Consider the following 14736-nt stretch of genomic DNA (forward strand, 5'->3'; position numbering starts at 1 on the left):
GTCGCATTCACGCGTACACAATCAAAGATACTTTTATATAGCCCCCATGATTTTGCATACACTTGAAATTAAAGTAACGTTTACTTCAGGAGAGGTATGGCCACTACTACAGATATAAGTCGACCAACTTAACTTCTCTTATAATAGCTTTGGATTGGCATGCCGTGGTTTCCCACGTGCAAACCAAGTACATTTGAATTAGTGCCAAATATTAGTTGTCACTAATCTGACGCAGTCTTGCGGTAACATACGAATCCGTTTAATCTACTTGGAAAAGCAATTTCAGAGTCAGTCAGAATAAAATCAAATGTAACAATTTATTATGTCAGGTACATGTATCATGGCAATTTCATAATCAGTTCAAAGATAATAAATACAAAACATCAAATTCTCTGGAATAAAGAGGAAAGATGCGAACCTGACATTAGAAAATACATGATGCGGAGTGCCTGCATACACTGCATCACAGGCTAATTTGAGCTACAAATCGCGCTGAGCCTCTTGTTGCATTTCTTTATATAGACAGAAACTTCTTTCACATGGAAACATTTGCTACCAATGGGAATTTGCATTCAGAGTTTACACCTTTTGGGAGCAGGATGCCATTTGCCTGGAAGACACACCCTCCTCTGTGTGCAAGTTCTCTCTAAACTCTTAAAGTCCACCTGAAATAAAAATTTACCTATTTACTTTGTTAGCGCATATTACTAGTCTTGTGGTGAACAATTAATCCGTGCAAGTTAATACACAGAAAAAAATAGTTTGCCGTGGTAATCTTTAATCCAAATCTGAAAAGTTTCTTCCGTTCTGGAATGGCGTTCCTTCTCTGATGACGTCAGTTTGACGGCTTGGGTTGAAAACGCGTAACCACTCCCCTCAAACCGTTAGTCTGCTATGAGCAGAGATGCAGAGGAGGAGCGCTAAAGTAAAACCCTGCCCTCTGTTCAATATTCCGTTTCACTTGGAAATACGTCACAACACTGGAGAAAAGTCGTTTGCAACTTCCGGTTCACGCGGACTTTAAGAACTTTTTTACCTTTTGGTTTACTTCTTTGGGAATTGTTTCCTTTGTAAAACTCTCTCTTCCAGTTTCTCCATTCTTACAAAACCAAGTTGCAACTGTCCATTTGGTCAACGCATTAAAACCCATCTGAGGTTCTGAATGTGGATTTAAACATTTTGGAAAAGACACATTTTTGCTAAATTCCTTCATGGAGTCTCAAAAAGCCTAAAATCTATCTGGATTTAGCGAGAAACCAAAAATCAAAAACACATCCAAATGATTATCACCAGCAATTTTTGAACATAAGAGCAATGGGCCTCATTCACCAACCGTTCTTACGAAGAAATGTGTTCTTAAACCGCACTTACACACTTTTTACGATGATTCTGACATTCACTAATGTTTTCTTATCTTGGATTTGTTCTTAGCTAAGAACAAAATCTACGCACACTCGAGCACTCTTATGCACATTTGAGAGATGACAGTTTGTTCCAAATAATTGGTTACTGCATTTTATTTAATTCTACAGTCGTTTACAATGATAGTATTTTACTGTTAATGTATTTCTGATCATTTGTTGAAAAAACAAATCATAGTATGCAAAGAAACACTAACACTGCAATTTACATCAGCAATTAAGCTGATTAAATCAAATATTTTTCCTCGTTTGGCATTTACCTGTTGCAGTAGAATTTCTATTTCAGAATTACTGAAGTTCTTTATTAAGTTTAAACTAAGTTTATTAAGTACAAACTTAAGAAAATTCTTAGGAAGATATTGGTGAATGAGGCCCAATGTTCCCACAACATACCCCAATTTACACAGATGGATCTAAATCTGGAATTTAAGTGGCAGCAGCTTTTGCAACAAATCAACAATGTCAGCAGAACAGAGCAGAACAACTGTTTTTAATTAACCTTTACGACCCCAGAGCATCTTCATCAAAAATGTCATGGGTGTGAGACCAACGTAATGGTCTCAAAGACTAAGACGTCATCTCTCTATGATCATCTGGGAAATCAGACATTTGGGACATTGTAAAAGGAGAAACTTTTTTTTCTAATTCACATCACATGTGCTTAGCAGGGTTATGAATGTTGAGTGTGTAATTTATTGGTACACATTTTTCACATTTATGAGATTTTAGAAAATAGGATCATTTTAGGTTTATAGAGTGTCTTTTAAAGATTCAAGGTGTCTTTCAGCTTAAAACCTCTGTTTGAACCTTGTCAGATAGCGAACATCCTCTCGTCATTCAGGGCTCTTAAAAGGGGTTTTCCTTAAGATTCGATTTTCAGATTTCTGTCTTTTAAGGCCTTAGAACTCACAAATTGCTCTCAGATCTCCGAAGTATCATCAATTTCACCTCTAGAGTGTCTTAAATCTCTGTCTCAAATCTGCCATTCAAAAGTTTGGGGTCAGTAAGAATTGAATAGTTTTATTCAGAAGGGACACATTAAATTGATCAAAAGAGAAACTCAAGACATTTATAATATAATGTATACATTTCAAATGCTGTCTTTTAAACTTTATATTCACCAAAGAATCCTGAAATAAATATCACAAAATAATATGAAGCAACACAACTGTTTTCAACATTGATGATAATAATAAATGTTTCTTTAGCACCATATCCGCATATTAAAGGATCATGTACTGAAGAATCATATAAAATTACATTTTAAAATATATTAAAATAGAAAACCGTTATTTTAAATTGTAATAACGATATACACATTTTTTACTGTATTTTTATCCAAAAAATACTGCCTTGGTGAGCATAAAATACTTTATTTCAGAAACATTAAAAAAATCGCACTGACCTCAAACTTTTGAATGCTAGCGTATATACCAACACATGCTATCTAGCATTATTTGCAAATAATTTTTTTAAGTGATGAGTAAATATTTCACTGTATGTTCACTTTATTTCTTCCACTTCTCTTAGCTCTCAGCTATAGTGCTTTCTTTGAGGAGAAGCGCTTTAACCCTCGAGCCGTGTTTGATGATCCAGATCGCCAGCAGCCTCAAAATCTTACACTGCTTCCTGGAGAGGAGACCTGTGACCACATCTACTTCCACGTCATGGTTAGCTTTCACCTCTTAGGTTACAGTATCATAATGGTGCATTGCATTGCATAAATCATTGATAATGATAACATAATCTGTGATAACTGCCAAGTCATTATTGGTTCTATTAATTATGTACTTTCATGTCTGTTCATTCAGATTTTCTATTGAAATAACAGCATTCCAATTTTATTAAGTTCACTTTCTAGCATTACAGCAGCAGATTATATTTTTCCAAGTTACTCTTTTATAGCCATTTATTTATATTGAGAGATTTATGATATTGTAATGTTGATACAGGAGACTACAGACTACGCCAGGCCCATTATATTCACTGTAGAGACAGAGCTATTGGACCTGGATCAAGGCCCAGTTCTGGATGATGGCTGGCCAACTACTGTGAAAACACAGGTCTGTAGGTCAAAGGAAACTTCATTGTCACACTATATATCTTTCATTAACGACATTAACACACATTATGAAACTCTTTTGCATGTATATTAATACATATAAATGTAATGGCACAACAATGCGTTGTTTTTTTTCTTCTTCCTGGTTTTCTCCAGCTTCCCTTCTGGAACGGGTGTGATGAAGACGACCATTGTGTTCCAGACTTGGTGTTACAATCTCAGACTGATCTAATAAATCGCAAGTAGGATGAGTCATGCACACACACATGCTAATGCACTTCTTCACATGCTCATGACCACTCTAATGCTTTACAGGCAGTTCTGTGCCCAGGCGTTTCGGGCAGGCAGTCTGATATGTCGGAGTCAGACAGCAGCAGAACCTTCCGAACGCATTATGGAGGGATCCAGAAGGAGGATGGTAGTGGATGTACGTCTAGAAAACAGAGGGGAGAACGCATATGGAGCCCAGCTTAACATCACTTTCACTCAAAACCTACGCTTCTCCAGCCTTATAGTGAAGGTACATCACTCAAATTTCTTTGGTTGTTTGGTACCTGACCAGGATTGATTGATTGTTCCTTTGTTCATTCATAATCTTGATTGATACTAATTACGTTCTAGAAATGCATCTGCATTAGTAATTGTTACTGTAAGTTAAATTATCTCTCTGTCTTTATTTATAGGATAACTCTGATATACATATAGACTGCCGCAGTGAGAACAAGCGAAAATATGAGAAATCTTGCAATATCAGTGCACCCTTTATGAGAGCAAAGTCACAGGTGAGTTGTCATTGCAAAATTTATACAGTTAGACAGTGTACCATATCAAAAACCTCTAGCCCAAACAATTATTTGGGGATTGTGTGATGTTTTTCAGGACCCTTAGCCAAGCCAAATTTAATATAACTAATATAGTAACTTTTAGCACGCTGTACTCCAGCCATATGTGCACAGCTAACAATTCGCCAGTGATTGCATATTATCGTATGTGCAGAATTATATAATGTATAATCCTAATGTGAGAATTTTTTATCGCCATATTCAGCAACACAAGACATTTAGAGGTTAAACCAGGGTTAGCACTAGCTGTCTGTGCTCTAGAAAGCCTTGCTTACACAAACATATTGGACCACACAGTCAAAAACCCTATAGCCTTCTTCACATTACCCATCTGCAGAACTGTCAGAATCTGTCGCAGACATACCAAATCTTTATGTCTGGAATGTTCCATGGGGCATAAATAAACTCACAAGGTCACCAGCACCCTTAAGTCACAGAATGATTCACTTAGTGTCCTTTTTTACTTATGCTCATGTTTGGCCCTCTCCAGAAAAAGAAAAACATAAGGCAGGAATGTAATGCAAGAATACTACTGCATAACAGTTACTACATCCGTACAGAGCCCATCAATCACATGACCTGGACCACAGAAGTCTGTCCTGTGCTAGGGCACTGCTTTGATAGGAAACGGGTCAGCAGCTTCTCACAGAGTCCTGATTCATTTTCTTGAGGTTTGGAGGTCATTGGAACTACACTTGTGGCTACAGAAAGAGATTTTATGGGCCCACATGGGAGCCTGGTTCAGCTCAGAACAGTTTGAGATGGTGCGAAAGTGGAATAAAAGGAGGAGAACTCAGGAGGAGAGAATGTAAAAAGGATTTTCCATGCTGCTTTGTGCCACTACTCACCAAGAGGGAATGAAGAGTTTGCCCACGTAGTTATAGCTGTGTCCAAGTGCTTCCCTTTCTCTAAGCAAGAATCAAACTAAAAACCAATTTATGTGCTTTAAAAGGATTGTTCACATAAAAATGTACATTTTCATAATTCATTCTGTTATAATTCACTCACCCTCATGTCGTTCCAGATCTTTGAAAAATGTTCCTGTGTTTTTGTTGCTGCTTGTTTGTTTTTTGTTTGTTTGTTTTTGTCCATATAATGAAAGTCAATGGGGTTTAGTGTTGTTTTGGACCACACTGATTTTCATTGTATCGACAAGAGCAGTTCTTCAAAATATTGCCTTTCATTTTTCACAGAAGGTAGAATATCATGCAGTTTTGGAACAACACCTATAGTATCTATAGTATATTATCAAATAACAGAAAAAAAAAACTGTATGTTTAACTGTATGGAGACTTGGATCACCTCATAAGTGGTGGCTTGAGCAGATGCTTCATGAACTGGAGCAGATTTTCTTTGGGAGAGTCTATATCTTTTGTATCTGTGTTTTGCCACTTTTAAGTGATGTATATGCAGGATATGGAGGTTAATACTTCATGTGGTGGTTAGAGAATAGCCAGCAGTGCCAGATGGAGTGTCTTCTCCCACAAAAATGATGTTATTGGTCTGTAGAATAGGCTAGGGGTAGAATAGCAGGGTCTTGGCCTGTTTGTGTCATTCTTTTATATCCAGAAAGGCTGTTTGCCCTGGAAACAGCCTATGGATTCATATTTTAAAATGTAGGTTTTTGGATGTGATCAGGTGTTAAATCTGATTTTTGGAGGCAAGGGAACTCAAAATCTAGGGATGAACTCATTTGTTTGAGCATGTAACTGTAGTTAGAATGAATCAAAGAAAAACTAGACTTTAGCATGCTTTATATAAATTATATAAAGTGCCAAACACACTTTCAGTAACCTTTTTTTCTTAAAACGCCATTGTAGAGTGTTCTGGATATAACCTCTGAATATAATGATTTAGGAGCTTGCGGTTGCAGCACTTAATTTTTGTGTGTGTAAATGTGTGTTCACAAGTCACCAAAACAAACACACCCTGCTCAAAAGGATCACACCCCTATCTTGAAGCTTCCACCCCCACATTCACGTACACTCGATGCAACACAGGCAACGACTATGGCCGAATCTGCTGTGCCTGCCACCCGAGGGTATGATTTCATCAATAAGTGAAAGCAATTTGTTACTACTGTATGATAATTCAGATCGAATGTCGAATTATTATTTAGTTCCCCTACTCCTTCGATGGCAAAGTCATCCCTTCCATCCCAAAAAACAAACACAGTTTTCATGAACAGATCCCTACATAACATGATAGTCCAAACTAATATATTACAAATGTGACAAGCTAAAGGGATTATAGCGATCACTAAAAGGGGAACCAAAAGAAAAAACATATATTGGCCTTCAAATTAAAGATTGGTATCAAAGAGCACACCCAGGTTCCTAACCGACGACGAAGACTTGACAGAGCAGCCATCAATTGTTAGACAGTATTCTAGGTTAGTACGTGCAGGTTTTTAGTCCAATCATTAGAAACTCTGTTTTTTCAGAAGTAGTAGGAAATTACTAGTCATCCAAATTTTTATATCAGCTTTGCATTCCGTTAATTTCTTGAATTAGCGAGTTTCGTCGGGGCGCAAAGAGATATAGAGCTGAGTATCATCGGCATAACAGTGAAAACTAATCCCATGCTTCCTAATGATATCTCCCAAAGGTAGCATGTACAGAGTAAACAGCAACGGTAGTACTGAGCCTTGTGGTACTCCATACTGAACTTGTGATCGATAAGACATTTCTTCATTTACTGCTCTCTTAAGGGCCCGAGTGTGCTCATTGTACCACGGCATTGGACTATTTTCTTTAATCTTCTTTAAGCGTAAAGGAGCAACTGTGTGTAAAGCGCTGGAAAAGAGAGTCAAAAGTTTCTGTCGCAATATCGAGTTCTTCTTAGCTATCTGGGATGCTGAGATGATGAAACTGATCAGGAATATTATTAATAAAGCAATCTTTAGTGGCAGAAGTGATAGTTCTAACATATTTGTAACACGGAGTCGGCTTTGCAACCTTGGCTAAATGGATTATGACTGAGATGTCATCACTCTGCTGCAAAATTCAACAGCATTAACATTGATTCCATGTGACAATATTAGATCTAAAGTATGATTATGAGAATGAGTGGGTCCTGACTAGTGTTGCACGGTGTACCGATACTTCAAAAGTATCGCGATACTCGGAAATTAAAAACGTCACGATACCTAAATTTATCAGTATCGATACTTAAAAAAAAAAATAGCCTCCCTATGGACGTCTGTGTTTTTTTCCTGACGCACGCAGCAAAGAACCTGCCGCTGTCAGTGTCATGTGACAAAACACTACAGCGAGATGGCTGCATGTGCGAGCACAAGTGGTCCACGACTCGTAGAAAAAGATGACGCGAGGAGTGACATATGGAAGTACGTTGCCTACCTTGCTCTGTTGCACGGTGCACTTTATATACTGTCTATGGGTGCACCGACACTTAAAAAGTAAATCGGAAATAAAAAACGTCACGATTCCTTAATTTATTAGTATCGATACTTCTAAGAATGACCGCGTTCCAGATTTGTAAGGCCGGAGACACACTGGCTGCGTGTCGTGTCCGTTTTTATTTCGGCTCCCATAACTGCCTGCGTGACACACGCGTCTGGGCGCAGCTCGAGGGCGCATGCTAGAATAGAACCGACGCCTATTTTTCACGCGACACGCAAGCGTGTTGGAAGCGTTTCCAGGCAAAATAGAATAGGAAAAAAATTGTCTATGTCATTTTGACACGAATACATATTAATAAATGACATTTTGATGTTTGAAAGTTTTGACATAAATACAATATAAATGTAATTATAAAAAATATTGTCGATTTTCAAATATTGCACCCCCTCAATACAGAACGAATTATTCTGTAGCCTATTTTGCCGTCAACACTGCTGACGTTGTCTTTGCTGCTATATATTTATGTTTAATATGAAGTATAGGCCTTCCACAACTCTCTCCCCACATGTCAAATATATCACCAATGAGGCTTATCATATGTTACCAATATTAAACATTGTTTAAAATAATCGCTGTTCATATTTTTATTCAAAGTTCAGAATCAAGATAAAGCTCTTATGTTTCTTATGATAAATGAGATAATGCTGCTAAATTTATAATTTTTTTTACCTTGAATGTCATTGCTCTAATTTATATTTTATATTTTTATATTTCATATTTTGTTCAAATGTTTAATATATCTGCTGGTCATATGTTCATTTATTAGTGTGTTATATGATTAGATTGTTGTCCCGGTTTTAAAATAAAGCACAGCAATGATATTTGAGAGTGTTTCTCCCTTTTCAGGAAAAGTATCGAAAAAGTATCGAAATCGCAATACTTGACTTGGTATCGGTATCGAAACAATAATTTTGGTATCGTGACAACACTAGTCCTGACCATGTTGTCTAACTCCAATAGAGTTCAGAATGTCTCTAAATGCCAATCCCAATGCGTCTTTTTCATTATCTATATTAAAATCACCAACAATTAGGACTTTATCTGCAGCCAGTACTAACTCTGATAAAAAAAAATCTGCAAATTCTTTAATAAAGTCTGTATGGTGCCCTGGTTTCCTGTATACAGTAGCTAGCACAAATGTCAAGCGCGATTTATCATTTACATTAAGTTACATTAAGCACCAACACTTCAAAAGAATTTTATTTGAAACTAGACTTCTCTGTAATTCTGAAGATATTACTATAGATTACAGCAACACCTCCCCCTTTTCCTTTCAGACGTGGCTCGTTTTTATAACACTAATCTTGGGGGGTGGACTCATTTAAAGTAATGTAATTGTCTGGTTTTAGCCAGGTTTCTGTCAAGACACAACATATCTAGGTTATAATCTGTAATCATATCATTAACAATAAATGCTTTTGAAGTAAGGGATTGAATATTCAGCAACCCGAGCTTTATCATTTGTTCATCTGTATTACATCTATTTTTTATTTGTTGAACATCAATTACATTTTTTGTTTGGGAGTTTTTTGTATTTCCTAATTCGAGGAACAGACACCGTCTCTATGATGATATCTAGGTGAAAGAGTCTATGTGATGGGATTTATCTGACCTCAGTAAAGACAGCATATCTTAGTTCTGTGAAACACAGCAAAACAACGTTACTCATATCGAGAAGAAATAAAACAACCTCGCCATCCATTTTCAGGCCTTCCCGCACCATAAGGTCTCTCAAGCACCGGAAGTCTTCTCTAATGTTAATGCGGGTCCTACCTCTTGCCTGATCGTAACCCGTCTTTTTAAAGTTATATTCCCCTGGCCTTTTCCACTTTTGCATTTTCTCTGCCTTCTCTGCTCTCTTTTTCTATAGTCATTCTGCTAATATCTTATCTTGTGCACTGAGCTCTCTCTCCTCCCCCATCATTAGTGTATACGCCCCTTACTGCTGATTTACTTCAAGTGTGTTTTGGTGCACAGTTCGATACACTTTTCAACAGCGTTTTTCAAAAATCGCTTACTGTACCTTTAAGGCAGGTTATTGTAGGCTACACTCTTTTTTGTAAGTAAAAAAAAAAAAAAAAGAAAGCTACTTACACTAGTCAGTCACTTGTGTTACTATCATGTGGCTGTTTTTATTAAACATTACTCTGTCTCTTACTCCCCAGGTAACATTTCGTTTGGAATTTGAATTCAGTCACTCTGTGCTGCTGGATCACGTACGGCTCGTTCTGGAGGTTACCAGGTAGGACACAGCTAACATTCAACCGGTCTTACATCTATCTGAGATAATCGATTCTGCACTATTTCAGCCAGATTATTTGCTTTAAAAAAATGTAGTTTCGAAAATCATATAACTTTTGTCCTGTGGACCACAAAACAAAAAATGAAAATATGCATTGATCACTGGATTACTAAATGGCCACACTCAGATTGAAATCAGCTAGATGTCGTAACTGCAGTTAAAGTATCTAGAGCATAGTTGATGGTTTGGAATGTTATGAAACTCTGAGGAAAAATTCCGGACAACAATGATGCTTAAGCTGGAATGTTAAACTTTTCATAAACGCTATCAAGCGTCACTGCGCAGTGAATTACAGGGTGAGTGTATCTGCCTGGGAGGTTTCTCATGCATCTTCTTATGTTTCTGCAGTGAGGGTGAGGAAGTTGTCCTACACGATAACATTAATGACATTTTCTACACTCTAAAATATGAAGCTGATCTGCTTTTCACAAGGTGAGATAAATGTGTTTGTTTAAACGCTCTAATCAATATGCGTGGTTGTGGGAATTAGAATAGTTACAATATATTTTCATTCTCACAGGGAGTTTTACCCAACCCGATATGAGCTTAAACCTGATCTCTCTCTAGAAGAACCGGGTGATTTCAACCCTCCATTCAACTTTACCTTTCAGGTGAGGTCCACTCCTTAGCTATCTGTTACTAAAGAGAGCAGGACCCCAAAAACTGATGTTTCAAAAAACCAAACATGTTTCTTCTATGCATCACAGATCAAGAACCTTGGTTATTTTCCGGTCCAAGACTTGCAACTGTACATTGCAATCCCTGAGGTCACGAAAAATGGCAATCAACTCCTGAAGATCAGAGATTTCCATATTGACCAGGTGAGGAGGACACAACTAGACTATAGTTTTACTCTACCTGTTATACATCAGATTTTCCTTTAGATTTTCAAAAATGTTTTGCCCTTTCGATCAGATTTTTGCATCTATTTACAGTCTGGATAAGTTGACGCTAGTTGCCAAAGGTCAGAGCCAGTCTGCTGATTTGAGTTCACAGAAAATCACATCATGTATTATGGGCAAATGATTTTTTAGCTTCAGAACATGATTCAATCCAGTTGGAGGATATGCTATTGATGACCAGTTTGTCCTCTGTAACCATTTACAAAGTTGGCAAGTGTATGCCTAGTATTCTAAACATCTGTTCAGATTTAAAAAGTCACAAAGTGTTTTCAAGTCTTTTAAGTCTTAAAGTTCTATCATTATGTTTTTTCAAATATTACTTTTCACGCAGTGTAAAATATAGCTGTTCGTAAATGAAAATGGTCTGCAAAATTTTTACGATCAAAGTGCATAACAAAGTTATCTTCTAAAAGAAAGAATCAATTCAGAATTTTTTTTTAAATTCCAGTCTTACTTCTTATTACATACCAATGTAATACATTTGCAATACTACAATACTATGGTCTTCACTGGCTGCCGGTGAACAACGTCTACTTTGACCCGCCCTCAAACACTGTTGATGTAGCTGAGGCCTGGAAGAGTTTGGTTTGTGTTGGTGACATGTCGAGATGACGCTGTTCCCTTTCGTTGTCACTCCGAGTTACGTCGGATGACGACGAATGGGGTTTCGCTTAGAAAGCCTATCATCTTCGAGTATATAAAACGAGCCAATGGCAAAGAAATGCCATGGGTCTGCGGAATTTGCATAGCGTAACTCCGCCCCACCCTAGGGGTATATAAGGAAGTACGCTGCAACATGCAGATATGTTTTCGCTTCGGAGCCAAGTTGATTCACTTCACTCCACAGCCAATTCTGAGTTATCTCTATTCTCTTCGAGACGAGCCTCTCTCCAGGTGTTGGTGTGACAGCGAGTTCCAGCGAGTGCACATTCCCTGCTTATCTGTGCAGTGATTTGCCAGAGTTTGTGTGTTCATCTCCCTGGTCGCTTCAACACTTGTGGAGAAAATCTCCTTTCTAAAAGAGCTTGCACGTGGCACGTCTTTTTAAAGATGCCTCGCCCGTGCACTTCTGGTTGCGGTCTTCTAGTTTCTGACTCTGATGGGCACAATTGCTGTCTTGTGTGTCTGGGTATTGAGCACGCTAAGGCAGCGTTTGTGGATGAGTCATGTTCCCACTGCGGGAACATGCCCATCGCACGGTTGCGATCGAGACTCAATGATCTTCGTGTGAGAGTCCCCTCATCCGCACCCCGATCTAGCAGCTCCGAGAGGGCTGGTACTTCGGCTGGCGGCCAGGGTGATCTGAGGGTTACGGTGTGGAACAAAGCGCCGACTATTCCACGCTCCACACCGTCCTCTAGCGCCGTGCAACCCGCGAGTCGTCCGAATGAGCCCGCTGTACAGTCCTCTGACTTGCCGCGGGTCTCATTCGGCGCTCCAGAGGAAGATTCTATGTCGATTGCTGCATCACAAGGTGGGCAGGAGTCCTCGGGAGAGGAAGATTCGGCTGTGCTGCCACCTTCGGGTGTCCTAGCATTGCCCGAGTCTGATCCCGAGCTGACGGCCATGCTTTCCCGGGCAGCCGCGGCCATTGGGCTCGAGTGGTCCCCGCCACCCGGTCCAGTGCGCTCGCGGCTGGACGATTGGTTTTTGGGTGCGGCCGCTGATCCTCGTCAGCGCCCCACCCCAATTCCTTTCTTCCCGGATGTGCATGAGGAGGTCTCGAGGTCCTGGAAGGCACCCCTGTCTTCCCGTGATCGCTCGACGGCCTCCTCCGCCTTTCCTCCTCTCGATCAGGGGGCTGTCAAAGGGTACACTGGGGTTCCCCAGGTTGAACGCTCTGTGGCCATGCAGTTATGTCCCCAGAGTGCTTCTTCCCGCGGTGACCCAAAGCACCCCTCCAAAGCCTGTAGGTTCTCCTCCACCCTTGTGGCGAAGGCCTATAGAGCTGCGGGGCAGGCAGCCTCCTCACTGCATGCCATGGCGACACTCCAGGTCTACCAGGCCCAGATGTTGCGTGACATGCACGAGGGGAGGACTGACCCAGGGCTCTTTGATGAGCTGCGTGCCGCCACCGACCTCGCTCTCCGGGCGACGAAGGTGACCGCACGCTCCCTGGGTCAGGTGATGTCCACCTGTGTGGTCCAGGAGAGACATCTGTGGCTCAACCTGGCTGATATGCGGGAGGCCGAGCGAACCCAGTTCCTCGACACCCCCATATCCCAGGCTGGCCTCTTCGGCGGGGCAGTCGAGGACTTTGCCCAGCAGTTCTCGGCTGCCCAGAAGCAGACTGAGGCTCTCAAACATGTCCTGCCCCGACGGCCCGCTGCTGCCCCCCAGCCGTCTGCACAGGCGCCTCAGCCCGCTCGCCGCCGTGGACGCCCTCCCGCGGTTCCCCTCCCTCCCGGACGGCCCCAGCAGCAGCCTCCATCTGGGCCGCCTCGTGGAGGAAACCGTAGGAAGGCGTCACAGCCCCCTCCAGCCCCGCGCCCCGCTAAACGCCAGGCCAAGCGGCGCTCCTGAGACGGGCTGCTCAGAGTTGGCGCTCAGTTCTGTACAGGAGACGGTAGCAGGGCCGCTCCTTCCCCCGGTGGAGGGCCGGGGGAGAATCCTTGGTTTTCCCACCCCCGCTGCTCGTCCCTCGACGGGCAGAACCCTAATGTGGTTAAAGACAGAACTGACATACCCATCTCTGAGCACACAGAGTTCTCGGATGGCAGTGCGCGACGCTCACGGGCCTCGCCACTCTCATCCCCCTCTGTCGCCAGACCCCTGCCAGAGCATGCCCCCGTGGGACGCTGGTCCTCCCCTGGCATCCTCTGGCAGGACGCGGCTAATGACCGTGCCCCCGCACCGGGCCGCTATGCCACCCACGCCTGGGCCGGTCATTCCGCCTCGCTGCACCACCGAGGGTACGTCTGTGGTCCGCATGACCCCGCTGGTACAGTTTTTGGGAGCCTGGTTAGAGCTTCCCAGACTGTCCCGCTGGGTCGCGAGGACCATCAGGCTCGGCTACGCGATTCAGTTCGCGCGATCTCCTCCCCGTTTCAGGGGAGTCCGCTTCACAATGGTCGGTGGCAATGCCCCTGTCATGAGAGCGGAGGTCGCCACCCTACTGGCGAAGGGTGCGATCGAGATTGTCCCTCCAGCCGAAATGAGGTCCGGCTTCTACAGCCCTTACTTCATTGTACCGAAGAAAACCGGTGGGTTACGGCCAATCCTGGACCTGCGCGTCTTGAACCGCTCCCTTCACAGGATGCCGTTCAAGATGCTCACGGCCAAACGCATTTTCGAATGTGTGCGGCCGCAGGATTGGTTTGCAGCGATCGACCTGAAGGACGCCTACTTCCATGTCTCCATTCTTCCTCGACACAGACCGTTCTTACGGTTTGCTTTCGAGGGGCAGGCATACCAGTACGCGGTTCTCCCTTTCGGGCTAGCCCTGTCTCCTCGCGTCTTCACGAAGGTCGTCGAGGCAGCCCTTGTTCCCCTTCGGGAACACGGGGTTCGCATCCTGAACTATCTCGACGACTGGCTGATCCTAGCTCACTCTCGAGATCAGGTTTGCGAACACAGGGACCTAGTGCTCCGGCACCTAGCTCGTCTGGGCCTTCGGGTCAACTGGGAGAAGAGCAAACTCTGCCCCGTGCAGAGGATCTCTTTTCTCGGTATGGAAATAGACTCGGTCGCCATGTGCGCGCAGCTTACGAGCGAGCGCGCGCAGTCTCTGCTGACTTGCCTTCGTCAATTCGAGGGCAAGAGTGTGGTCCCACTGAAACTTTTTC

At 42.1% G+C, this 14736-nt stretch overlaps 1 protein-coding gene across 1 annotated transcript in view; it reads left to right on the plus strand.

Annotated features, from left to right (window-relative positions):
- itga11a (integrin, alpha 11a) overlaps positions 1 to 14736 on the plus strand; it is a 69732-nt gene that overhangs the window by 46330 nt on the left and 8666 nt on the right. Inside the window, exons 17-25 of the mRNA XM_082162235.1 lie at positions 2952 to 3091; positions 3374 to 3484; positions 3640 to 3725; positions 3799 to 4003; positions 4167 to 4265; positions 9913 to 9989; positions 10398 to 10481; positions 10570 to 10660; positions 10757 to 10870. Of these exons, the coding sequence (XP_082018361.1) occupies positions 2952 to 3091; positions 3374 to 3484; positions 3640 to 3725; positions 3799 to 4003; positions 4167 to 4265; positions 9913 to 9989; positions 10398 to 10481; positions 10570 to 10660; positions 10757 to 10870 (1007 nt within the window). The remainder of the gene's footprint in view (positions 1 to 2951; positions 3092 to 3373; positions 3485 to 3639; positions 3726 to 3798; positions 4004 to 4166; positions 4266 to 9912; positions 9990 to 10397; positions 10482 to 10569; positions 10661 to 10756; positions 10871 to 14736) is intronic.

This window comes from Leuciscus leuciscus (assembly GCF_965113295.1).
Source record: "Leuciscus leuciscus genome assembly, chromosome: 2".
NCBI lineage: Eukaryota > Metazoa > Chordata > Actinopteri > Cypriniformes > Leuciscidae > Leuciscus > Leuciscus leuciscus.